This window comes from Mytilus edulis, chromosome 13 (genome assembly GCF_963676685.1).
Source record: "Mytilus edulis chromosome 13, xbMytEdul2.2, whole genome shotgun sequence".
NCBI lineage: Eukaryota > Metazoa > Mollusca > Bivalvia > Mytilida > Mytilidae > Mytilus > Mytilus edulis.
The window spans coordinates 55,632,690-55,658,375 of record NC_092356.1 but is presented as its reverse complement, the minus strand read 5'-3'; the positions used below and the strand labels follow the sequence as shown (position 1 = coordinate 55,658,375).

Sequence of the window (25,686 nt, the reverse complement as noted above, 5' to 3'; positions counted from 1 at the left end):
GCAGAAACAAGGGAGACAAAACTAACTGTTTTCCACCTGATAAAGGTGATAAAATATTTTCAGTCAAAATAATTTTAAGTTTGTATCATGATTATTTTTCTTAATTGCTAATCAACAGGAGCCTGCATACAAGAGAGAGCCTTTAGTAAACACCTTGAATGATCCTGATGAACAATTTGAATCAGGCCTTACTCACGTCTTTTTACCTTGAAGAATAAAAATAATTAATTATAAAACTGGTTTATTAATTTCCGTACTTATTACAGTAGTATGCGACAACATTTAAAAACATCTCATTCACAACTCTATAATATGTCGTAATAACATGATTTCACATGCCTCTAGTTAATACACACAAGGCTTTTTTTTTTTTTTTTTTTATTTGTTTTTCAGTAGTCAGGCTTTTACAATCCCTTTACATCACCACCTGACTATGGTGTTAAGGGGTTTAATATATACAACAAAAAAATTGACTACATTTTTTTTCTTCTACTGTGAATATATATTATTTGAATATTAACATTATAATAAAAAGGGGAAAAGAAAACACACACACATACACACACACATTCTCGCAATTGCATTAACAAAACATATATATCAACTTGTGTATTGCAAAGAAAAATGTTATCCTTGTAAAGATCTGCTCTTTATAAATTAAGTTTCATTTTTTTTTTATTTTATATGATTTGAATCAAAAGTAATTATTACTAATCAGTAAAAATGTAATCTACTGGGGCCCAGAATTTTTGAAAATAAGGTGTGGTACCATTTTTCTTTGCTATATAATGTTCATTTTCCTGATATTTTCTTATTTTTGCTAATAGTCCTATAATACTTGGTTTCTTTTCATACAACTTACATTTGTATATATAGTTCTTTGCAATAATAATGATCAAATTCAACAGTAAACTCTCATTTTGAAGACCAAGAAAAATATGCTTCTTAGATAATGTAAAGTTCACAAAATATCTTTTCAATTTTTGTGAAAAAGATTGCCATATAAAATGTGTTATTGGACATTCATAGAATAAATGCTCCATGGTTTCATCAGAAATCTTACAAAAAGTACAAAGCTTTGAATCTTTAAGTTTAACTTTATACAAGAAAGTATTTGTTGCAATTATTCTGTGTAAAAATTTGTATTGAAAAGTCCCTAAATAAGTGTCTTTACATGATTTTCTTAAAATAATATAATATTTTGACCAATCTGCAATTTCAATACCTAGTAATTGCTCCCATTGTAAGAACTTTTCTGTTGGCAGTTGCACATTTCTGTCAACAAGATCTTTGTATACAAACTTTGCCTTTTTGTTACACAATAATCTTTCCAAAAAATTATCAATACAGTTAAAAGTTTCAAAATTTACATGAGCAATGTTTTCTTTAATATGTTCTCTCATATACTTTGGAATCTTTGCAATGAGACCATAATACTTTAAAAAATTATTTGTTTGAAGTCTTGGTCCTATCTGATCAAAATTACAAAAGTCCTTAGTCTCTAAGTTAATAAGGTCAAACAAAGACTGCACTCCCCTTCTCTGCCACTGAGTAAAGTACGGAAAATCTACTAGAGGTGCAAAATTTAAAATATCTAATGACAAAATATCTTGAACAGAGATATTGGTAGCAGGCCTTGCTACATGAAAGCTAAAAAATACATCCTTCCAAAAAGGATTGCTAAGACTATCAGAGATTTCTCTGAGTTTCTCCTTTTGAAAATGCAATACTCTTTCTCCACCATACTGTTCAAGGCTTTTTAATAACAATGATTGCCAACTACCATATAAATTGGATGAAAACCTCTTTATCCAGCCAATCTTAAGGTATATATTAAAATAATGGATATTAATCATATTTAAACCTCCTTGTGGAATATCTCCAATTAAAGTACTTCGTCTAATTCGATCAGGTTTTCCATTCCATATGAATTGAAAGAATAAAGTATTCAATTCATTTAATTTTGACTCTGGCAAGTTGGGTAGTGCAGTCAACAGGTGAATTAATTTTGGAAGTGCCAAAGTCTTAATAACAGTAATCTTTCCCATTAGGGTTAATTTTCTATGTTGCCAACTCTTAAGAATGCCTGACACTTCCTTTATCTTTTTGGAGAAATTAATTTCTGGCATACTGTCAAGATCTAAAGAGAATTCAATTCCCAAAAGCTTAAAATTTGAAGAGCACCACTGAAGTTTTAAATCAGGACAAAGAATCAGATCTGAATACTTTTTATTCCCAACCCACACAGCTTTAGTTTTAGAAGAATTAATTTTTAACCCAGATACTTTTTGGAAAGAGTCAAAACAATTTAAAGTCTCTCTCAAAGAGGTTTCAGTTCCATCTAAAACAAGGAAAGTGTCATCAGCATATTGACTCAAAAGGGATTCATTTTCATGAAAAAAAGTTCCCTCTATTTTAGGGTTTGACCTTATTTTCATAGAAAGTAGCTCAACGCCTATAATAAAAAGGTAAGGGGAGAGGGGGTCACCTTGTCTACAGCTTCTCTCCAAATTAAAGAAGCTTGAAAGATGGCCATTATTTATAACACAACTTGATGCTTTCAAATAAAATACTTCAAACCATTTGCATATAGATGGTCCAAAATTGAAACTCTTCAATGCTTTTTTCAAAAAAGACCATTCAATAGAGTCAAAAGCCTTTTCAAAATCTACTAGTAGTAAAAGACCAGTTTTGTTATGTTTTTCTAAATAGTGCATCAAATCATACAACAAACGTGTATTCTCACCCATAAATCTATCCTTTATAAAGCCTTTCTGACAGTCACTGATAATAGATGGTAAAACAGGTTTTATTCTATTAGCAATCACAGCAGAAGCAATCTTGGTGTCAGTATTCATAAGGCTAATTGGGCGCCAATTAGCTAAATAACGTCTATCTTTATCTTCTTTTGGAATACATGTAATGACACTTTGATACTGAAATTTAGAAAATTCCCCATTTTCATAGCCAAAATGTAACGATCTAAAAAGAAAAGGTCCAATATCTCGCCAAAAGACTTTGTAAAATTCTACAGTATACCCATCTGAGCCTGGACTCTTTCCATTTGACATAGATTTAAGTGATTCTGCACATTCTTTAAAAGAAATATTACCCTCACACAAATCCTTCTCATCTTCTGTGAGTTTAACATTGTGCTTGAAAAAGGATTCATCATCACATTCCAGATTTTTACTTGAGTATAATGTTTTAAAAAAATTCATTTCTTCTTGTAAAACTCTAGATTGATCTGAGATATGTTTTCCTTTTTCGTCTATGAGCTCAGTTATCGTTTTTTTAATAAAATTTTTCTTTTCCAATTTACAAAAAAACTCTGAACACTTTTCCCCATTCTCTTGCCAGTTAGCGTGGGATCTTAAAAAAACACCTTCAATTTTTTTTTCTCTAATATTTTCTAATTCTAACTTTTTCTGGTTTAAAGCTGCATGAATTTGACCATCAGGAGATATGTTCATACAATTTTCCAAATTTTGAATGTCATTTTCAAGTAAAAGTGTTGCAGCTTTTTCCTCTCTCGCTTTTTGAATACTGTAACCAATAGTCAAAGATCTAATTTTCATTTTTATCAACTCAAAAAATACTTGATCATTGCATGAGAGTTTAACATTTAAAGGATCATCTATGTTGCCTGATTCATAATATTCTAAAATACTCTCATTTATACATGTTTTAACTTTTTTGATATAGTCTAAATCTCGTAACAGTTGGGAGTTAAATTTCCAATATCCCTTTCCCCGCTTTGCTAAACTGGCAGAAAAGGTGAAAGTAATAGCAGAATGATCTGTCTTATACCCAGGAATAATGCTAGCATTTTTCATGAGTGAAAACAGATCCTCTGTGACTAGAAAAAAATCAAGCCGACTTTGTTTTATGGGTGAGCATTGACGCCATGTATATTTTCTATCGTTTGGATAACAAGTTCGCCAAGGATCTAATAACTCAAGACTTTCTACTATTTCTTCAATCTTTTTTCGTGAGTTTGGGTTTCTTTTATGAATAATATTGTAAGTGTCTATGTTTGTATCTTGTACAACATTCCAGTCCCCACATAATAAAAAGCTAGTATTTGAAAATGTTGCCATTTTCTTATATATGTCATTAAAAAATGAAGGTTCATCAGTATTAAATCCATACAAACAAACAAGAGTAATGCGTTGACTTGACAAGGATAAATCTAAAATAATATAACGACCATCTATATCAATAATAGAATTATGCACTTCAAAATCAAGACCTATTTTAAACATAATACTGACACCTGCACTTTTGTTACTATGATGACTGAAAAAACATTTATTCCCCCATTCCTCTTCCCATTTTTTTTCAATATCTTTATTACTATGAGTTTCTTGAAAGCAAATTACTGAAGCATTTTTGCCCTTCGCCCAATCAAAAACATCTGTTCTCTTTTTTGAATTAGAAAAAAGACCCCTTACATTCATAGACAACACTGTTACAATATTATCCATTATCATATAAAACAAAACAACATTTCAAAATTGAGCAGATACATTGTAACTTAAAAACAAATACACAATCATAGTTTATACAATCATACACACATTCAACAATAAGATGACACTTTGGCATAGGTACCTGTAAAGTCATTTTTGTACAACAAAATTTCATTTACAGTATGGCATTTTAATTATTTACGATATAAAGATAATTGTATTCTAAAGACAATGTATTAATTAGTATATTTAGTTGAGATATTCATGACAAGTAAAAGGAATAAAAGATTTTTGTTATCTCCCTTTGATTTGTAAAATATTTTGAGTTATCTCCCTTTAATAAATATACATTTATCTTCAAATTAAGGAGGGTTCACACACACAAAATAAATAGAATTATATAAAAAAAAAAAAGTACTTTGAATCAAATATGAATTAAAATTATTTAAATCAAATTCAGAGAGAGTCATTATAAGTAAATAGATTGATAATAATGCACAGCCCAGATTTTTTTAATTGTATTACTATCTTTCAAATTTTTTACAGTGATGAAATATTAAGCAATGTATCAAATAAAGAAATGAATGTCTAATGACCTTTTTTGTTTTTGTTTTTCAGTTTTTGTTCAATATTGTCAAATAAGTCAAATCTAATTCTACTTCCATCCTGTTGCTTGGCATAGACATTGCAATTATAAAACCAGACGTTTTCAAAATGTTCACCATTTTTTAATCTTGTCATAAGTCCTAGGTTACGCTGTGTAATATCATCATGGAACTTGATGTCATTTTTTAGTCCTCTCTTCTGTCTCATAATTTTAATTTTCAGTTCAGTATTGCGCACTTTAACAATGATAGGTTTTATGTGTCCCTCTTTCCCTGGAATTCTGTGTATTGCCTGTATATCATCAGGTTTAATATCTACCTTCAACTCTTTGTTTACCATATTGACAAACTCATCTCTCAATACCTCATGGGGCCTTTCTGGGTAGTTAAGCATTCTGATGTTATGCTTTCTACTATACTGTTCATTATAGTTTCCAAGCTTTATGGCATCAATTGCTCTATTGTTGTTATCACTTACTTGTTCCTCTAATTTCTCTATAGATTTATCTTTTGCCCTCACACGTTCTCTCAGGTTTTCATTGTCTATCATCAGAGAATCCATCTGATCTTGTAACTTTCCAGTTGTCTCCCTTACTTTTGCTTCAATTTTCTCCGACAAATTCTTTTCAAAAGTTAATAATAACTGTTTAACAATGTTGGTAACAATATCTTTTAAGTCTTTTTGTTGAACCAAACAATTAATTGCACTACTTAAATCATCTTTAGTAACTGTTACCTGAAGGGCCTTTTTGATTTCACTAAGAGTAGTTTGAATACTAGTCATACTATCAGTACATTCCAAACTTTCATCTGCTACATCTGAATGAGTTCGTTTGTTCTGCTTTGGTGGTTTTTCTTGTGAAGATTCTTTAGCTCCAGGCTTTTTAGCTGCCAACATTGTTTGTACAGTTTTAACACCTTTCTGATTACTATCCCCAGGCATACTTTCTATATTTTAAACAACAGTTCAAAATACAATATTAGTAAATTCCACTGAATCCAAAATGTTGTTTTCACTAATACAAGTCCATCCAACAAGGAAATTTCAAAATAACTTGATTTCTATAAGTCCAAACAATTCTGAATATAATGATATAACTTTCAATAGAATTCTTCATCAAAATCCAGCTTAAAAATGCCAAATACTGCAGAGCTGAAATTCAACTCCTTTCTATCTTGGCGGCCATCTTAACACAAGGCTTATATCATCCCTACACAAACACTCTATGCTGAAACACCTGGGACAATAAGTCAGGAGGTGTTTCTTTTGTATAGCCTGACAAGACCACACTCGAGTCTGGCTGGAATATCTTGTCACCAATATATTGTAGAAAATGCACATCTAGAACTTGGTCCATTTCAAACATTATCACAGCCTTTGTAACAGATTATTCATTTAAATTTGCCATGCCAAAGATGTCGACTAACACCAAGTATCCATAAAGTATAATCTGGCAGCTCATTTTCACTTAGGAATACAATAAATTCCAGCATTCAATTGATTAAATAAAACCTAAATTATTGTTTGGTTAACTGTGTTTAGTAGGAGCCGGCTTCACTGAAGCATCTTTAATTGACGCATACGCTGATCCTAAATGTTCTTTTGCTTTACTATCTTGATCTTCATGCCATGTGACTTTCTTTGCATGTTGTTTAATTGTGTCCTGAACTCGTTCATCTATCATTTTCTCTGTTAGAATACCATCATCTGATGCATAAGCTGCTGCCTAAAACATAAAAGTGGGAAAATTAGGATTTATTACATTCAGTTGGAGGAAGTTGGGTTAGGGATTTTTCATGTGTTGAAGACCCATTGGTGGACTTCAGCTGTTTTCTGCTCTTTGGTAAGGTCATTGTCTCTTTGAGTGTAGGTTTAAGTCAAATGTTTTAATATTTACAAGACATTAATGGTCTGTAGATGTGGTGTTCAATGCAAGGCAGTTCCATTAAACACCCCATTGGAGAAGGAAAGTTGAACAAATATTTTATAAATTTGAGAAATGGATTTATTTATAGTAAAGTATTGACTCCAAAATTTTAAAAAGCATAAGGGAGTCATCAATCCAAACAAGATGTAAACTTTGCAGTAATTCTAAACCTGCATACTAGTGCTAGTGTGTGACATATTGCCCGAAATCTTACTTTTAAAAGGTTTCCAACTTATTATAGCTATTTCAATTCAAGTTTTAAAAAGTCAATCCAACCTGTCTTCATAAACTTATTAGAGATACTAGAAAGGTACTGTAAATTCAGAAATTATTGCGAAAAATGCGACAGGATTATTACCGCAATAATTTAAACTCGCATTTTGAAACCTTTAACATGAAATAAACAGGATATTTCTCAATATTGCAAAAATTAAAAACGCATTTTTAAACTTAAATGACAGAATCGCAATAATAAATGCACGCAATAATATCTGAATTTACAGTAATACTCAAGAGTAAAGATAGAAAATATTTTTTTTAACAACTTAAATCGAAGTTTAAGTCACTGTCTTTTCATCAAGGACAACAAACCAAAAAAATTTGAAACCTTAAATTATCTCCCTTTAATTGATCTTGTAACAATTAACTTTTACAAATAGTGACTTGGATGGAGAGTTGTCTCATTGGCACTCATACCACATCTTCTTATATCTATGAAGTTAATCATTTTTTATATAAGTTCATAAACAAAGTCCCATAACTCAAGAATGACAAAAAATGAAAATCTTGAACAGATTTTGCAGATTATATTCCTGTGAAAAAATTAAATGCATCACAGCAAAGTTGAGTTTTTGAAGTTACAAACTGTAGAATGACAAATTTAGAATAACTAAAATTGAAGAAGGAGTTTTCTTCAGTCATTAGATAAAGAAAATTTAATCCAATTTTGTCAGTGACACCTTCAAATTTAGAGGAAAGAAACATCATATCATTCATTATCTTTCTCAAATCAAAGAATATTATACCAATTCTACACTATTAGCGTCTATACTAACCTGCCATGCTACACCTAATTTTGATATCTCTCTCCCAGAGATACCCTCAGTTATTGCTATGTCTATACTAACCTGTCATGTTACACCTAATTTTGATATCTCTCTCCCGGAGAGACCCTCAGTTATTGCTATGTCTATACTAACCTGCCATGCTACACCTAATTTTGATATCTCTCTCCCGGAGAGACCCTCAGTTATTGCTATGTTTATACTAACCTACCATGCTACACCTAATTTTGATATCTCTCTCCCAGAGATACCCTCAGTTATTGCTATGTCTATACTAACCTGCCATGCTACACCTAATTTTGATATCTCTCTCCCGGAGAGACCCTCAGTTATTGCTATGTTTATACTAACCTACCATGCTACACCTAATTTTGATATCTCTCTCCCAGAGATACCCTCAGTTATTGCTATGTCTATACTAACCTGTCATGTTACACCTAATTTTGATATCTCTCTCCCGGAGAGACTCCAGCTATTGCTATGTTTATACTAACCTACCATGCTACACCTAATTTTGATATCTCTCTCCCAGAGATACCCTCAGTTATTGCTATGTCTATACTAACCTGCCATGCTACACCTAATTTTGATATCTCTCTCCCGGAGAGACCCTCAGTTATTGCTATGTTTATACTAACCTACCATGCTACACCTAATTTTGATATCTCTCTCCCAGAGACCCTCAGCTATTGCTATGTCTATACTAACCTGCCATGCTACACCTAATTTTGATATCTCTCTCCCGGAGAGACCCTCTGCTATTGCTGCTATTTCTGCACATTTCGCACTATAATCAAATTCTGCTACTTTCAATCTCCTAGTTAAAAGACAAAAACACAAGTTGAAAAATTACCTATAACAATGTCTAAACATAAAGCTAAATTGAGTAAAATATAATCATTAAATTATCAATATGGGTGTAATTATAAGCTGATGATTACCAAGACAACCTAAATTTTTGTACCTTAAAACTGTTACGAACCTCTACAAGATGAAAAATTACAATAAAAGATTTGCACTTATTTCCAAGTATTTCCGGACATTATTGTAAATTAAAAATGCAATAGTTATTGCCATGTCACTTTTCTGATTTTTTTTAAAGCAACGAGTCGGGATCTTGATAAATATATATTTCCTTCTTCTACTGTTTAAGGACTCAATTTTTGTTTTGTATTTTTCCAGTGGTTTTATGTGAAGTATATGAACAGATGAAATAAGTATTCTTAAAGTCTGATATGTATTTGTAATCTAAATCCTACAACAAAAACAGACTAACATACTGCAAATTCAGAAATCATTGCAAGGTTTTTATCGATGTGAATTATGCAACTGGGCAAGTATTGCAATATAAGAACTTGAATTCTGATATATAATACATATATTTGTAGGCAAGTTTTCTTGAAATCACAATTATGAATAAACACAATAATTTCTGAATATACAGTACACAAGTATACCCTCTTTTATTCAATTATGTACAATTTTGTGAAGCCTTGACTTGACTAATGTCTGTTCTATTGTCAAAATTGTTTATAGTAAATGTACCTCTTTCCTTCTGCTGCAGGTTTGAGGACAAACATATCAAAATATTGTCGAACTAATCTTTCTCTTTCTTCTAACGTGGGTACATCAAACTCCACCATTTCATCTAATCGATCATTGATTGCCCAGTCAAACTGTTCAGGCTGATTACTAGCTAATACTAACATAAACCTGTAACCATAGTAACATATTTAATTATTGACTTAAAACTTATAAATAATTTAAATATTTTCAACACTACATCTCAAGAAATTATATTACAGAATTTAATCTTTTTATTCAGGTGCTAACATTTGTTGCTTCTTTTTTATCCTTTAATATATATTTGCTATTTGACATTAAATGAGCCAAAATACATGAATCTGAAAAAGGCATATATACCATTTGTATGTAAATACTCATTCAAAACCTTGCACTGAAAAGCATGTTCAATGCCAATGAATTTTAACAGAAAACACAAATAAATTAACTTTATTAACAATCTGAAGGTCTATTGGACTTTTAATTTTACACCATACTAAATGTATAAAACTAACCATGTACATCGGTTGAAAAAAAATCTACCCAAATCTCATTGTCCTATAGGGCAAATCACTGTGAAAATGCAACAAACCCAATCATGTCAATACAAATCTTCATGTTTTATACTCTGACCATTCAAACTGGAAACACTTTTTTGGTGCTTTAATACAAATCTATCTTAAATATAATTTCAAAATAGTATTTAGCTACATGATTTCAATATTGATACATGTAATAGCACACTTTTCATTTTAGACTTACTTATTTGATTGTTCTCCTGTTCTGTACAGAAAGGCATTTAATGTAGCTCTTAAATCTTCACTGATCATTTCCTGCAAAACAAAAGTATCCATTATAATCCAGAGAAATCTTTGAATAGGTTCAAATTCTTCTTGAATACAATCCAGTCTGCAAAATTAAGTTTGTTTACAAATGTCTCTTTCAAACATGTATAGTTCTATTCTGAGAGTATTACATGTCAACAAATAGTTAAAAATTCATATTACAGAAACAAAATGCTAACTTAATCTATTATTAATAATATTTTCGTATTCAAAAATTTGTAAGGGGTTCTGCGGAACTCAGTGTCTCGCCCACTGTTGCTGTTAATCGCACACTCAACAAAAATTATGAAAAAAATCAATAATTATATTCCTCTCGATACTATCTTTTGATTGTCAGAAGCTTCTGTCCAAGTTTGGTAAAAATAGATGATAAAAAGAATCTTATAAATGTTTTTAAAACTTGAACTGCAGACTTATGTAAAGAAAAACTAAGTTCATTTATAAGTAAAATACGTGATTTTTTTTTTTTTACAAAATTTACTTCTGGATACTATCTTATGATTAGAAACATATGCTTCTGTCCAAGTTTGGTACAAATCCAGGATAGTTTAAGAAAGTTATCAAAATTTTAAAAACTTTAACCACAAAGTGAATGTAGAATGTAGGATCGCTATGTCTCACTTTTTCGACTAAAGTGGAAGACTTGACAAAAATAATCCAAATATCTGCTGGTCAAATATTACACTAAATCTGCTTTTACTAAAATATAAGAAGTCTTTCTTGCGAATAAGGTGTCACTAAGGAGTTGTATCAACAAGATTATAAAGACAGATCAACTGATCAAATTAAAACTTGATCATGATTAAGTTATATAGCTACTCAGTACTGTAATCCAACTTATTTTCCAAATACTTTATACCATTTAACCCTGTCTAGTCCAGCTTCACCTACTTGTACAAGTAATTCTTATTTACTTGAAGAAGTAAATATTAATATATACTTCTTTTAAGTAAATTTGTAGGATACTTATACAAATGTATTTTATTTACTTGTATAGGTAAAACAGAATTTGGCTTAGTTATGTCCCTTATACATTCAGATTTTTTACTTATATACTAGTAAAAAAGTCATCCTATCTTCATTTCGTGAATTCTTACAAATGAAGGACTTCTTTGCTCGAATAGATTTTTTGATGGTCTGTCCTTTGCAGATGTCTTTACTAATCATTTAAGTGTAATTTCATGGACAATGAAAATCTCATTTGTCTGTTATCTTCAGAACACTGCTCATTCACAAGCCCCCAAGGGGCCATTCTTGAAGGCCTTGCGCAAATATTTTTGCACAATCAGTTTCTTTGTTGAATTAATGAGATGAGACATTGAACTTTAATAAAAAATTATGAGCTAACCTGCTAAAATTGTTAAAGACATGTTTTTACATCTCAAAACTTGAGATTTTTGTGGGATTGTTAAAAGAATTTACTTATACAAGTAATTTTTTTAGAAAGTTAAGGGGAGATTATTCAAACATTATAATTAACTTATATAAGTTTATTTTATTGACTTCTTCAAGTAAATAAAGATTACTTGTACAAGTTATCCCTGACTGACCTTGTGACTATAATTTTGCGATATTCTAATTTATTTGCTGCAATTTAATATGGAGAAATAAAGTTTTACATATTCACGTTATTTTTTTATTCACAAATGTCGTGAAAAATAGTTGATTTACAGTGTATAACAAATATCAAATCATATGTCCTTTTTCCACTTACCTTACTTCTCTTCCTTAAAAATGCATCAGCTTCATCTACAAATAATAATACCCTGAAAAGTAAACAAAGAAGAATTAGGTAATGTTGTAGTAAAACCTATTGAGCCTCAATTAGTAGCAAGATGTGTTGATAATACAGGGCAGGTCTCTTGTAAAGGCTTAAGGAGAAGGTGCAGCATTTTCATTCCAAAAATAGTGTTTTATGTTTTCACTGGTTGATATATGAATATGCAATAAATGTGTATAAGTCATTATAAAGCAGTTCTTATCAAGCATGTATTAAGCATTGGCACAGTGATTAGGCCAAAATAGAGATATAGGTGACAGTTGGCAAACACTTCAAATTCATTTGGGCCTATGAAATATTAATAAAGAGTGCATGATTACCCAAACTAATTTCTAGAATGCCATAAATTTTAGCACAATTATTGAATTATTGAACAATGAATAAAAAAGGGGGTTACAATTTCCATATGCTGCATACAAATAACATTAAAAATGTGACTCCCATTTAAAAAAAAATAATTACCTATCATGCCTATTGCAGTTTTAGAAAACATTTCTAAATTAACATTATTTTATCTATATAATAATTTATAGGGAATGCCCTGGTTATTATTCATGACAAAAATCACACCTTACCCGTTTCTACTTGTATTTGCCCAATCAAAAACTTTATGCATAGCCGTTACTCCTTCTTTTCCCATAGGAGCCACGTCTCCTCCTGTCATAATGGCATAGTCCATACCAGAATGTTTAGCTAAACTCTGCAAATAAAGAAATTTATATGTTATAAACATTTATGACATATATTATAAACATATATGACTGAGCAGAGGCTGAATTAGATGGGGCATGGGGCCTGACCCCCCTTTTTTGGGAAAACATGGTTGATTATATAAGAAACCACTAAAGCATGACTGGAGCAGGTCTCCTCTAAGGCATTAAGTGGACCCCACTTATGAAAAATTCTGGATCCACCACTGATGATTGATTGATAGCTGCAAATATAATATGAATCCTCAGGACAATAACATGTTAAAGATATCTTATTAACTGTTTTAAAATATTCATATTTATTTATTCAGATTGACATGCATATGCCATAATTAACCAATAACTAACTACTCTGAATTCTTTCGTGGGTACCTATTTTCATGGATTACAGATAAAAAAAAATTTGTGTTATTTGATTTCCAGGTTTTACAAAATCATCAAATGGCATACAATCTTATGAAAAATGTGCACTTCCTTGCAACATTTATTTTCTTTTAAATTTGGGGTTCACAAGTTTCCACCAAAATTAGCATTCATGAAGAAAAAATTGAATCCAGAGAGAGGCTATTGTGACTACATACAGTGTGATTTAAAATATAAATGTCCTACCTGAAAAGTCTTCTATTAGGGAGATTTAACATATTCAAACAGAGAGAGGACAATTGTCATTCTGCCTGGACATGTCAAATTTCCATAAAAGAAAATCAAACCTAAATATAATGGAGAAAAGTGGATTTCTAAGAACAACAAGTCTTATAATTAACATTAAGTATAACAAGAATGTGTCTATAGTACATGTATGCATCATGTGCACTAAGTTTTAAGTTGATTGGACTTCAATTTTATCAAAAATTTCAACAAAAACTACCTTGACCAAAAACATTAATCTGAAGCAGGACAGACAGATGAACAGACACACAAACAGACACACAGACCAAAAAAAAACATAATGCCAATAAATGGGACATAAAAATAAATACTTAACCTGGGCTTAGCTCGACTTACTTTGGCAAACATTGTTTTCCCTGTACCAGGTGGTCCATGCATCAATATGTTTCTATAGTAACCTTTGTTCTTTTTTGTATGTCTTGTAGCTATGGCAACATCTCGTAATCTCTCTTCAAGTGATGGCTACAAATCATAGAAAGTGGAGATTCAAAAATACTGAAGACTTTATGCATAATAAAGTAATTATAAGGAACATAACTCCATAAGGGTAAAAGTGAAAATCTTTAATATCAATCTTGAACTCAATTGTTATCAACATATTAAAATTGAATGACTAGGCAGATATACAGAAAAATGACACATGATGCAACTTAATTTGCACTGTATATACATGAATTAATGTAAAGTTAAGTTTTTTCAACAACTAATTTAAATCTGTACAGCTAATTCTTTCTGCATATATGACTTTAATTAAATATTTCTTTTTCAATCAAGTTACTTTTTGTAAGTCTAATAAAATATCTAAGTCAGAATCAAAATATTGTTTATATGATTTTAAAGTCTGTTAGGCAAATTTAGAATATTCAATTAAAAATTAATTTCAACATACCTTGAGTATAATACCTTTCAATGCATCTTCTGGTTTAGTGACCATTCTTTTAACTGTCTATAACAAACAACAAACTTTTATCATATATGTATAACCATGATAACATGTATAACAAACAATAAGGTTTTAATAATATCCATCTCAAAACAAAATCTGTATCTTTGTGTGCAGAAATTTCTATTTCATCAAATATTTGTCACTAAAAGTAAAAAGAACAATCTATCAACAGTAGTTTTAAAATATTTGTGAATCATACCATGAAAAAAATTATGGAGATAATATTAACAAATCAAAATTACTTATACTGTGGATTCATTATAAGTAGTTGGATATCAATTTTTGTGTATTTTGTGGGTACTGGTGAACCATGAATTAATGTTCAACAAATAACAAATTTTTCTTATTTAGAATTCGGCAAAACCAACAAATTAGATATCCATGAAAATCGGTACCCACGAAAATAAATGAATCCCCAGTAAGTATTATGTAAGATATTTACTTTGATTGGATGTTTTACAGCTTCTACTGCAGTAAGACGAGATGTTTCTCTGACTAATGAAGGTTTCCCTAATCTGGCCTCAATAAACCGGGCACCTACTCCAGTTCCATACTTAGCACCATATATACCAAACGCCACTAGTGTTAAACCTGCAGCCTGAAAAAATAATGTATTGGCCATAATTAGTTTTATTTGGAAAAGAAATGAGAGATTATTTTGCCAATAAATTGCAAAAGTAGTAATTTAATCAAAATTAACAAAACATGTATTTGATAAATCTATTGGATGTGGTCATTAGAGTTTTAAATTCTATAAAACTTGTGCTAGAAATTATTTCAGTTTTTTCAATTCTCTGCTCAATACAACTCAAGTCATTCATGTCATTCATTCACATTTATGTATATCACAATTTTAATTCTAAACTGCCACAGTTTACTTTTTTTTAATTTATCACTAGGACGAGAAAATATTTCAACATATATAACTAAACTCTCTAAAAAGGGGTGTGGTCAAATTGTCAATAAACTTACAGTGGCTGCTACTTTATCCCAGTCTGATATAAAGGCTTGGAAACCAGTACCTAAAACTGAACCTGCAGTTCTGAAAACAAATATAAAATATAACTCTTTGATAGACAACATTAAATATTATAAACTCTAAGAATGCTTTTCAGATAACAAAATATTTCATATAATAGCTGTTGGTTTTAAGTATAAAGGCAGTAATACAGGGCACATTAAAGATTATTTTTTTTATATGTATAAATTTTAACATGTTTAAAGTGACTTATAGGTAAAACACATGTACATTTAACTAAAACGGCAACACTCCTTTTGCACCAATTACTGTTTTTCAGGGGTATCATTTGCACCAATCTTTTTTTCTTCGAATGTATCAATTGCGCCAGTTTTCGGAACTCATTTGCACCAATTTACCTGAACACATTAAAGATTAATATATATTTAGTATCATTTGTGTCTGAGGGGAAGTCTTGCACATACACATGAGACAGACCCACAAAAGTTAGAGCGTCAAATACTACAAACAGCATGCAAAAAAAAAGCTACAGAAAATATATCCGAAAGACCAACTAAGATCATATGTTCAGAGCTATTCCATCATGAAGAGGAACATCTACAGAAAAATGACTTGAAGTTCATAAGACAGTCTATGTACAAAGAGAGAAGATAACTGTTCCCTGCCAAACCAAAAAGTTCAGTAGAATTTCAAAAAATTGAAGTGAGGTATAGTGATCACAAATAAAGAAGAAGAGTTTGTTTTAGTAAATAATATTGACAGTGGCATTGTTATTCTCGGTTGTGAGGCTAACTTGAAATTTCTTTGTATGTGGGGCAGAAGATGTTTTTTTCTGTGTTTAAGGAATGTTTTTTTCTTTAAATTGGCGCAATCGTATATTTTATTTTTGGCGCAATTGATACCATGTAATTTTTAAACAGGTGGCACAAACGTAGCATTAGAGAAAAAAAGTTGTGGCGTAAAAGGACGTATTTTTGGCGCAAACGGATCTCTCCCACTAAAACAGTCCTTGAAATTAGCACAGGACACATTTTGTAATTCATTCCGAAGAAAAATTTGAAGAATCATCAATTCAGTCCTGTTAATTCTGAACTCTAACTTCTACGACTGCTATAATAAACAATTTTGAATTGGTATTGCAAGTTCTAGCATCACAGCTTCATGGTAAAATTTGTTTAACCTGATATAGGAGGTCCGAGACCACAATTATTTCGAAGTCTATTTCTTTTAGAACATAATTTAAAAAATCCCACCTGTGCTTTCTCAATGAAATTTTTAGTGTGTTGTACTACTTTTGGGACAAATTATATCAAAATTATAAAAAAAACTTCATCGGCTCTAACTCAAAATATTGACAATTTTATGTTTAGGGCGTCTTGAAATCTTTTGACAGCTTCTGAAGCGCTAATTTTTAACCTTTTTCAGCTGGACCAAATCACTACTTTCCTTTAAAATTCTGGACCCAAATTTTTTAACAGTGTAATTTCAAGTTAACAACTTACCAACTACTTTTCGTAGGAAATCATAATCAATGATAATAGAAATATTAAGTTGCTTCTAATCAAGACTCTTTTTACAGTGATTTCCTTATTTGGTTGAATAAAAAAGTAACCCATGGAATATAATGCTAACCACATGCATATCCTTACTTAATTGATTCCAATACAGTTTCTCTCTGTTCCTTGGCTTTCAGTCTAATTTGATCTCGTATTAAATCTTGGTTTTCTCTATCAACTACTGCTTTAGCTCTCATTTCTGCTTTCACTCTAGCTTCTTCATTCTTTCTTCTTAATTCAAATTCATATTCTAAAGTGGCTAAAATATACAAAAAACAATTATCTGCTTGTTCGCCCTTTCGCTATTACTCACAATGATTATCACAGATTATCCTTGATCGACGAAAGCGAGAAAAGTAATAGAGTTGAGATGATTAATGATAATCTGTTTATCGCTATTTTACCTATTATGACCTTGTCAATTTCATGAGCAATGTCACGTGCCGCCTTAGTTTCTAGCAATAGTTTTCCATCTCAAGTGAGTAGCATATGAAAAATTATCACAATAAAAGATCAAAGGAAAAATGCACACAATGTGATAATCAACATTATTGTCAAGAAGCTTAATATTTCCTATTACAAATCAAACATACATATGTATACACATGATACAAATTATAGTCATAAAATATAAATTTAAATATTTTGTAATAAAAGAGTTAACAGTCGTCTTTGTTTTTCTGAAACTTTATCCATCTTCTTTAGTTATAACTTGCGAGAGAGAGGAACTCACTAATGCTGTTATAACTTTATGTCTAATCCCTTCTACTACAGTACTTTTACAAATAAGATATATGTTTAAACTTTCGTGAACTAAAACTTTGTATCTCTGTGCAAATGTATTCATTTGACATAACTACAGTACAATTTTCGCGAAAGCCATCCCAAACTCCATACACCGAGTTTTTTCCTGGTGCGACACCAGGAAACTCCGACATCACTCCCTAAATTCTCGGAGAAATTTGGGAGTATTCCCTCCAACTTCCGCGTAAATCTGTTACCTTTTGTTTATTGTGTTGGCGACATCTCTCCCAGTCTGGAGTGACGCGGTGTCACACCAGGTAATTAATTGCCCTAATCCTTCTGATCTATGCCGGCACGCGACAGTCAAGGTATGCGAGATTTCCAATGTAATTAAACAATTGTATTTCCTGTCTATTGATTATCAGTTTATATCTGATTGCTTGAAACAAATGAAAGATTAAAATAAAAATCAAAACGTTGTTGTTAATTCTTTTAATTACTCTGTACATTTAAATCAATTTTAAACTATATTTGATTTTGACTTCCGTTTTTTATCAGTAAATAAATATTTAATTTACTAAAAAAGATATAATTGTGTAACAATAAACGGAGACTAACGCTGAATAAATTAGGGTAGAAAAGTGACACGTCTCAAAGTTTTTTTATACAAGTAAAAAAGAAAATATTATTCACTATCTGTTATGCTAACAAGTCTACACCATTTCCATTTTACGATTACAAAATAAAAGTTTTAAAAAGCAAAAGGTTGTTGTTAATGCTTTCAATTGCATTAAAGTTTTATATAAAAAAAAAATCTATACTTGATTATGACCTCGGTTTTTTTTTATCGGTAATTTATATAACTTACGAAAAGAGACATACTTGCGTGAAAATAAACGGAAATTAACGCTGAAGGTATAAAATGTGAGAAAGAAAGAAAATTACGTTTCTTAAAACTTGTATATGCAAGAAAAAAAGAAAATACTTTTCACCATTCCTTATGCTTAATAAGTCTACGGCATTTTCTCTTCACGATTTGTTAGCATTACTTTAGGATAAATAATACATTTCAGCTACAACAGGAATACTTCTATAGCTGCATCAACTCGTCGTTGCATAATATTCATTTACACACAATGAATGTAAACTTTTGTGTTGTATTTAGAACAGTGATCTTTAAATATTTTTAAAACAATTAATTGCCGTGGGAAGACGATACGCATCTCAGTGATCAACAGTGCGTAGTTGAACTTGAACTTGACCTTGCTCACAATATTGAATGCTAAAAATAGTGACATCAATTTTGTCCACGAGATTTTTATTTGGCGGGAAATAGTATCATGTAACAGTAAACTCAGGTGACCTTTCTGGATAACCGTGGGAAAATTCATTTAAGGTTTAAACTTGCTTTGTAATGATTGACATAAATTTGTGTGCGTTAAGATTGAGGCTCTAGAAGGTACTTTTACAATTGATTAACCGGATTCTAAATTGTATTCCTTTTCTGAATTAACCAACATCAGCCTTTTATTTTTACGTTTCTCAGTCAACAGAGGACATAAAACCGGACATTATTTATACGTCCATAGTCAACACTATATATTAATGGTAGATGAAAACAGGATGCATGTCGTTCAGTTCCTGATGGGCCTTGGTAGAGATCCTCTGTGAAAATTTGCCGATCGTAAAAATCCGATCCACATTTTTTTTTACATATTTCTTTTTTGTAGAGCACGATATAATTTCATTTAAATATTCTATTTTATAATTGTTGAAATACTTCTTTTTATATTTCGCTGAGGAGCAGTAAAATACGGATTGCGCCAATCCAATTTTATTTTAAATAATTAAAGATCAATAACAGATCATAACGGATAAAAACACATGATTTTTTTCTCCATATAATTAAGTATTTAAAGGTTGTGATTATTGTGTTGTGTCTGGGCGGCGAATGTATCTCAGTATTTATGAATATAGGGCTGCCACATTGCATACAAAGCTATTTGTCACTTTACAGTTTCCTTTTTAAATTCAAATATTTCTAGTCGGTAATCTACCGAGGTAGTAAAACATAATATTTTACATTTCAAAATAAATTGAAAGTAACAGAGTTCACTTGTTGATCCGATAAATTAACTCTTTGGTTTAATTTAGATTGGACATATTACCGTAAAAAACATAATTTTGTTTTAAGCCAGTTGATATTAATTATATAATATTGAACTATTAATGAACCGAATATTGCTCACTGAGTAAAAGGTTCTAATTGTGGTAAAATCGTCTTTGTTGAAAAAACAAAAATTATGACCTGATCGGACTATAATGAAAATACAAAATAAGTGTTTTATTCGTATTTTTATACGTTTGTACGTTGTATGTCATATGACAATGACATGGGCATATACATACAAGAATAATTATCTTATTTTAAATAAAAATGTCACACTTTTATCTGACAATGAAAGGACATTTAAATAACGTATTTTAAAGCACACAGGTGCAATCAAGATCGATTAAATGTACAAAGGTAATAAATCTGGCTAATCCGATGATGTTGTCACGCGTCATTAATTTTCAGTACATCCGATGGGCAATAAACCAATAAACAGCCACGCGATGTTGGGAGAGAATCTTTGGAGGAAATTGGGAGTATAATCCATGATTTGCGGTGTCACACCGCTACACTCGGAAATCAGAGATTAGAGTTCGCGATTACATACTCTCTGGGCGTACTGTACATTTGACCTACAAGATGAGTATGTAACTAGGCTTCCGAGTCTGGTGTGTTTTTAAGTAATGAGTCAGTAGGTTTAAAACCTATAAACATGATAAACAGTAGAATTATTAGTATAATTACATTTCCTCAATTGCTCCTGTTTTGCAGTAGATTCTTCTTGTTTTCTGAGATTTTCTTCGTTAAGTTTTGCCTGAAATACAAATTGAATTCATCAAACTACCTTTCATTATCAAACAACAAGCTTAAACTGATACATTAGTACAGGATTACCTTATGTGTATTTATTAATCAATTATCATCATGATCATAGAGTTGTGATCTGTTTCCTGATTTTTTTTTTAACATTCTTCTATTCAAAGTACGTTTTTGTTATTTCACTTAAATATCCCATTTTCTTGTATTAACCATAGTCTTGCATTGCAGATACGGAATGTAAAATAGAAAGCTTGAAAGCATTAAAGAAAAACAAAATCTGTGTTTCTGCTAAAATGTTGAGAAAATATAATGGTATATAACCTTATTCTTATAAATTTTTGTTTTGTTTTTACTGCAGAAACAGTTAAACATTTAATAAATGACCAAAAACCTTAGCACTGAATTTTCTTTGTTATGCCAGGTCGGGCTTTTTAATTTCAATTTATACATTATTATGTTAAAACACAGGTATGCTTGATAGAATGTTCATATCAGAATAAAATATCAATTACTATGTTAAGAAATCATTGAAAAGTAGATCTGACAGTGAATGCTACAAAGGTAGGGAGAACATACTCAGGTTTTCACGAGTTTCCTTACTTGTTGTGATAACTGATCATCATAGCGTTTCCGTGCCAACTGATCCTGGAATTGAGCTCTCTGCTGATGTTGTTTTGTTTCTTCAACTAATGTCTTTCTTCTTTCCTCTTGTGCAACTCTTGCTTGCTCTATTTTCAGCTGTTCTATTTGGCCTTCCATTTCCTAAATATAAGAGTCAATTCAAAAATAACAAATGGAAAATACACAAAAATGAATCAAGTTTTTAAAAGTTAAAACTATATATAGGTGTTTTGAGGCAGTACTATGGTAGTCAGGGTTTCCGCTGGCGGTCGTCATTTTCGCAATTTGCTCTGACTTTACCCGATCAGACAATACTCGGAATTCACCTTGACCTTATTACGATTTGGACAGAAAATCAATAATCAGCTGATTGCATTTGATTGCATTTGATAGCTATCGACAACAAAGGACTAATTAATAAAGGTGTTGATTGAATTGTTTGACAAAATGATATGGTTAAATGTCTTCCGCTAATGTCAAATACAGAATTTATTTACCACTTTGCGACGCACGTGTTTGAAGCAAACTTTTGACGTCTCCTCTCCTTTTAAAGATAGTTTAGAAAAGAAAGCTGTTGTTGTGACGAAAAATTTTCAAAAGCAAGAAAAATCTCCGATTTAAAACTTTAACTATCCTTTGACTTTAACATAGGTAATTGATTAGGGAGAGTACTTTAAAGTCGTTTGAGTGACACGTGTGTTTCAAGCATAGTTTTACGTCTCAACCTTTTCATTTACGATGGTCAAGAAGAGAAAACTGTTGTTATGAAGAAATCTATCCAAAAGGTTGGGAACAACCCCTCGAATGAGAGTAGCCCTTCAATGTTATGACTACACATGAAATGAGGGATCAAAATATCATGTGATAAAAGCTTTTGTTTTGTTGTAAAAACCACTTCTTAGTACAAAAGGGCACATCAATATTTTTCTTTTAAAGAAACTTTCCCTACGAACTATACTGGTATTATATAATCAAAACATGTCCATTAATTTTGTTGTATTCCAGGACTTATATCTTCTTTATTATTAAAAGTATAGTGGCCCCCTCATTTAGAAAGAGGGACGAAAGATACCAAAGGGACAGTCAAACTCATAAATCTAAAACAAACTGACAATGCCATGGCTAAAAATGAAAAAAAACCCCAGAAAAACAATAGTACACATGACACAACATAGAAAACTAAAGAATAAACAACACGAACTCCACAAAAAACTAAGGGTGATCTCAGGTTAAAAGTTGTTTAAAATACAATAAATATTTTTCCCTTTTATGTTAAAAACAAAATCTGTTGTTTTAAAGTAAATGTTTAGTGTTTATTCATTAAATGTAGACTCTAAAATAAGTTTGACAGAATAATCATAGACACAATGGGACAAAATCAACTTATTTAAGGCAAAAGGGGGGAGGGGATAAGAAAAAAAGGAAAATTTTAAACGAAAAATATAGTTATGTTACTTGGCGAAAAAAATAATAAAGTGGGGAAAAATATATTGTTTTGGCGAAAGACGTGGCGAAAAAAATAATTGACCCAAGGGAAACCCTGATGGTAGTTTAGAACAGGATTGGCTTGGCAGGCAATATCTTATAAAATATTTATACATGATAATCATATAAATGGAAATATTTTGAATGCTATCTAACAGAAACTTATTGAACTGCATAAAAACTGTGAGTTGGACGAGGCAACACTAAGCACCAAGATTTCCTCTCAAAAGCAAGGATGTATATGCATTGTTGTGCAAAGCATAACCATATTAGAAGATTTTAATGAAAATTTGTAGTTAATCCAGCATTTCAATTTTAGCATGACATCATGGATATTAAATTAACAGTATCCATACACCATGTACACATGACATGTTACATGTACATAATGTATGTTTAAAAGAAACTTTTAACAGATTTTTAATTTTTCAATTGAATATTTCATGTTTTGTGACACACTACATGTAATATATATATATCATTAGCAAAGTTTTGAATGTTTTATACTGTTTTTAAAAACTTATTTTATGATTTTCCTGTGTCTTACAAAAACTGTTACCACTAACCAGCTCATCAAATGTACAGTTGATTTTCAGTGGTTGTCGTTTGTTAATGAGGTTCGTAAATGTTTCTTGTTACTTTTTTTTTTATACAGATTAGAATGTTGATTTTCTTGTTTGAATGGTTTTACACTAGTCATTTTTGTGGCCCTTTATAGCTTGCTTTTAGGTGTAAGCCAAGGCTCTGTGTTTAAGTCTGTACATTGACCTATAATGGTTTACTTTTACAAATTATGACTTATGGGGAGATCTCATTGGCACTCATACCACATCTTCTTATATCTAAGAACACATAAACATGATAAATCTCATGTATTAGACAATAGACAAAATTCCACAATACCTTAAGCTTCTTTTGATTTTCAAGTTGTAAAGTTGTCTCTTGCATTTTAGATAATTCCAATGCTTCTTTGGAGTGTTCTGAAGAAAAAATATCATATCATAGAAACTGTCATATAGATTTTTGTATCATGTTTATTAAATATTCACAGTACACCCAAATATACAATACCATGATTACCATGATTACAAGAATTAATTTATCATTACTTTGGGAAGTTATTGAAAATTTAATGCACTAATAAATGCATAAAAGTATGATTTTACGTACATGATGTATAGGCAATTTTTGTTTGCCGTCAATAAAAATTTTTACGGTTAAATTTGGTTTCAAAGTTGAATGAAAATTCCCTCTCAAAATCCAAACCTAAAGAAAATGGCTTCTCAGCATAATGACATCTCAGTAAGGCATGACTTTTCTGGTGAAAAGTTAAGACAATTATAGAGAACCACTTTTAACATGATTGGAGCGCCCCTCCCTTTTAACCCTCTTGCTGCCAGAGGGATTATACTCAGGAGTATACTCCGGCTGTGCAGGAGTGACACAAATGTCCAAAGTTAAATTTATGCAAGCACATCGTCTCTTTCAATTATAAGATCCAAGATCAAACTGTGCTTTGTTTTTGTTCAATGGGTCCCAAATGTAACAGCCATTATGTTGTGATGTCATATACCGAATGAAGTTGTTTGGCATGTTACGTCACAGACGTTGAGCTGTCATATTTCCTGGCACATGAAATGCAACCTTGAAAAACGGTCTGCAACAAGAGGGTTAAGTTAGTTCATTGACCACTCATAAAAAATTCTGGACCCACCACTGCATAATCATTGCCTGGTGAGTACTCTACAGCAACATAATTATGACATGCACCACTTCAAGTACAGATTTAAAAATTGACATGATCAGACTGGGAACATTTACACTATAGAGTATAGTAAGATAAAATGGCCTATTGGCTAATGAGATTTTATGTAACCTTCGATTTCAAGGACATTGTTTCATCAGCAATTTGTAATGGTTGCATTCATTATTTATCAAACCAATATGTCATACAAGTGTTAGGGATGACACTTAACGTGTTCTTACTTGTAGCTTCCAATTCCTTAGCTGCTTTTGCTGCTCTTTCCAGGGCTGCAGAGTCAAATCGGTATGCATCCATTTTCGACTGAGATCCATCTTTTCCTCCCTTGTCATCGCCATCTGGTGGTGCGGGCGGGTAGGGGATTTGTGGTGGTTGAATATTCTGTCCCTTATTTGTACCAAACAGCCACGACATGTTTAATTCAGGTCCAAAACCTTCTTGGACTGGAATACAGAAAAAGCTTCTGCAAACTCACGTGTAGTAAATTGTCGATCTTGCGCAATCACTACATCCGGTTCTTTTATTGGGTAGGATCAAGTTCGGACAGTTATGTTGTGTTTCCGGGTTTTGACGTGTATATGTTACAGTAAATAGGTGAAATTAGGAATCACACGTAATTACTAAACATTTCAGTAAATACCTGTAATTACTAGCCAATTTAGTAATTACATGTATTTACTAGTTGTTTCAGTGATTACTGGTATTCACTGATTTTTTTTGTCATTTTTACAGCTATTTACTAACTTGATATTTTTGTTTTAAAATTAAAGATATAATCCAAGATACAAAATAAGAAAGTAAAAGGGTAGGTATTTAAGGGCTGACTTAATTAAGGATTAATGAATATAAGGCACACCTTTAGTGGTTGTGAATTGAAACTGAAAAATGGTTGTTTTAAAAGTATTGAAACTCCCTTAATATCATTTGCAGCATGCAAGACAATGATATCAATCCAAAATTGAGATATACATTTGTGAGAAGTTTATAGTCAACTTTGCCAGCTCTTTTTGATGATAAACATTTGA

At 31.1% G+C, this 25,686-nt stretch overlaps 1 protein-coding gene and 1 long non-coding RNA gene across 2 annotated transcripts; one reads left to right on the top strand and one right to left on the bottom strand.

Moving 5' to 3' along the window:
* Positions 1-245: 245 nt before the first annotated feature.
* LOC139501739 (uncharacterized) lies at positions 246-6,372 on the top strand. Its single transcript, XR_011658642.1, has 2 exons — positions 246-359; positions 6,276-6,372. It is a non-coding gene; the product is annotated as an uncharacterized lncRNA (long non-coding RNA).
* A 96-nt stretch (positions 6,373-6,468) lies between these two features.
* LOC139501738 (ATPase family AAA domain-containing protein 3-A-like) lies at positions 6,469-25,173 on the bottom strand. Its single transcript, XM_071290885.1, has 15 exons — positions 24,886-25,173; positions 23,803-23,879; positions 21,394-21,555; positions 20,719-20,788; positions 17,211-17,376; positions 15,555-15,624; positions 15,025-15,180; positions 14,526-14,582; positions 13,973-14,098; positions 12,833-12,957; positions 12,192-12,243; positions 10,395-10,465; positions 9,615-9,782; positions 8,778-8,886; positions 6,469-6,804 (listed from the first exon to the last, which is right to left on the bottom strand). Exons 1-15 carry the CDS (start codon positions 25,073-25,075, stop codon positions 6,607-6,609), a joined length of 1,797 nt encoding a protein of 598 aa, XP_071146986.1. The 5' UTR covers positions 25,076-25,173; the 3' UTR covers positions 6,469-6,606.
* Positions 25,174-25,686: the final 513 nt, after the last annotated feature.

Excerpts from the sequence above, each read along its gene's own strand:
- LOC139501738 (XM_071290885.1), bottom strand. The coding sequence starts at position 25,075 with ATGTCGTGGCTGTTTGGTACAAATAAGGGACAGAATATTCAACCACCA. Across the intron at positions 23,880-24,885 it reads TAAGGAATTGGAAGCTACAA|AACACTCCAAAGAAGCATTG; the intron begins GTAAGAACACGT and ends TTTTTTCTTCAG. Across the intron at positions 15,181-15,554 it reads GGGATAAAGTAGCAGCCACT|GCTGCAGGTTTAACACTAGT; the intron begins GTAAGTTTATTG and ends TTATTTTTTCAG.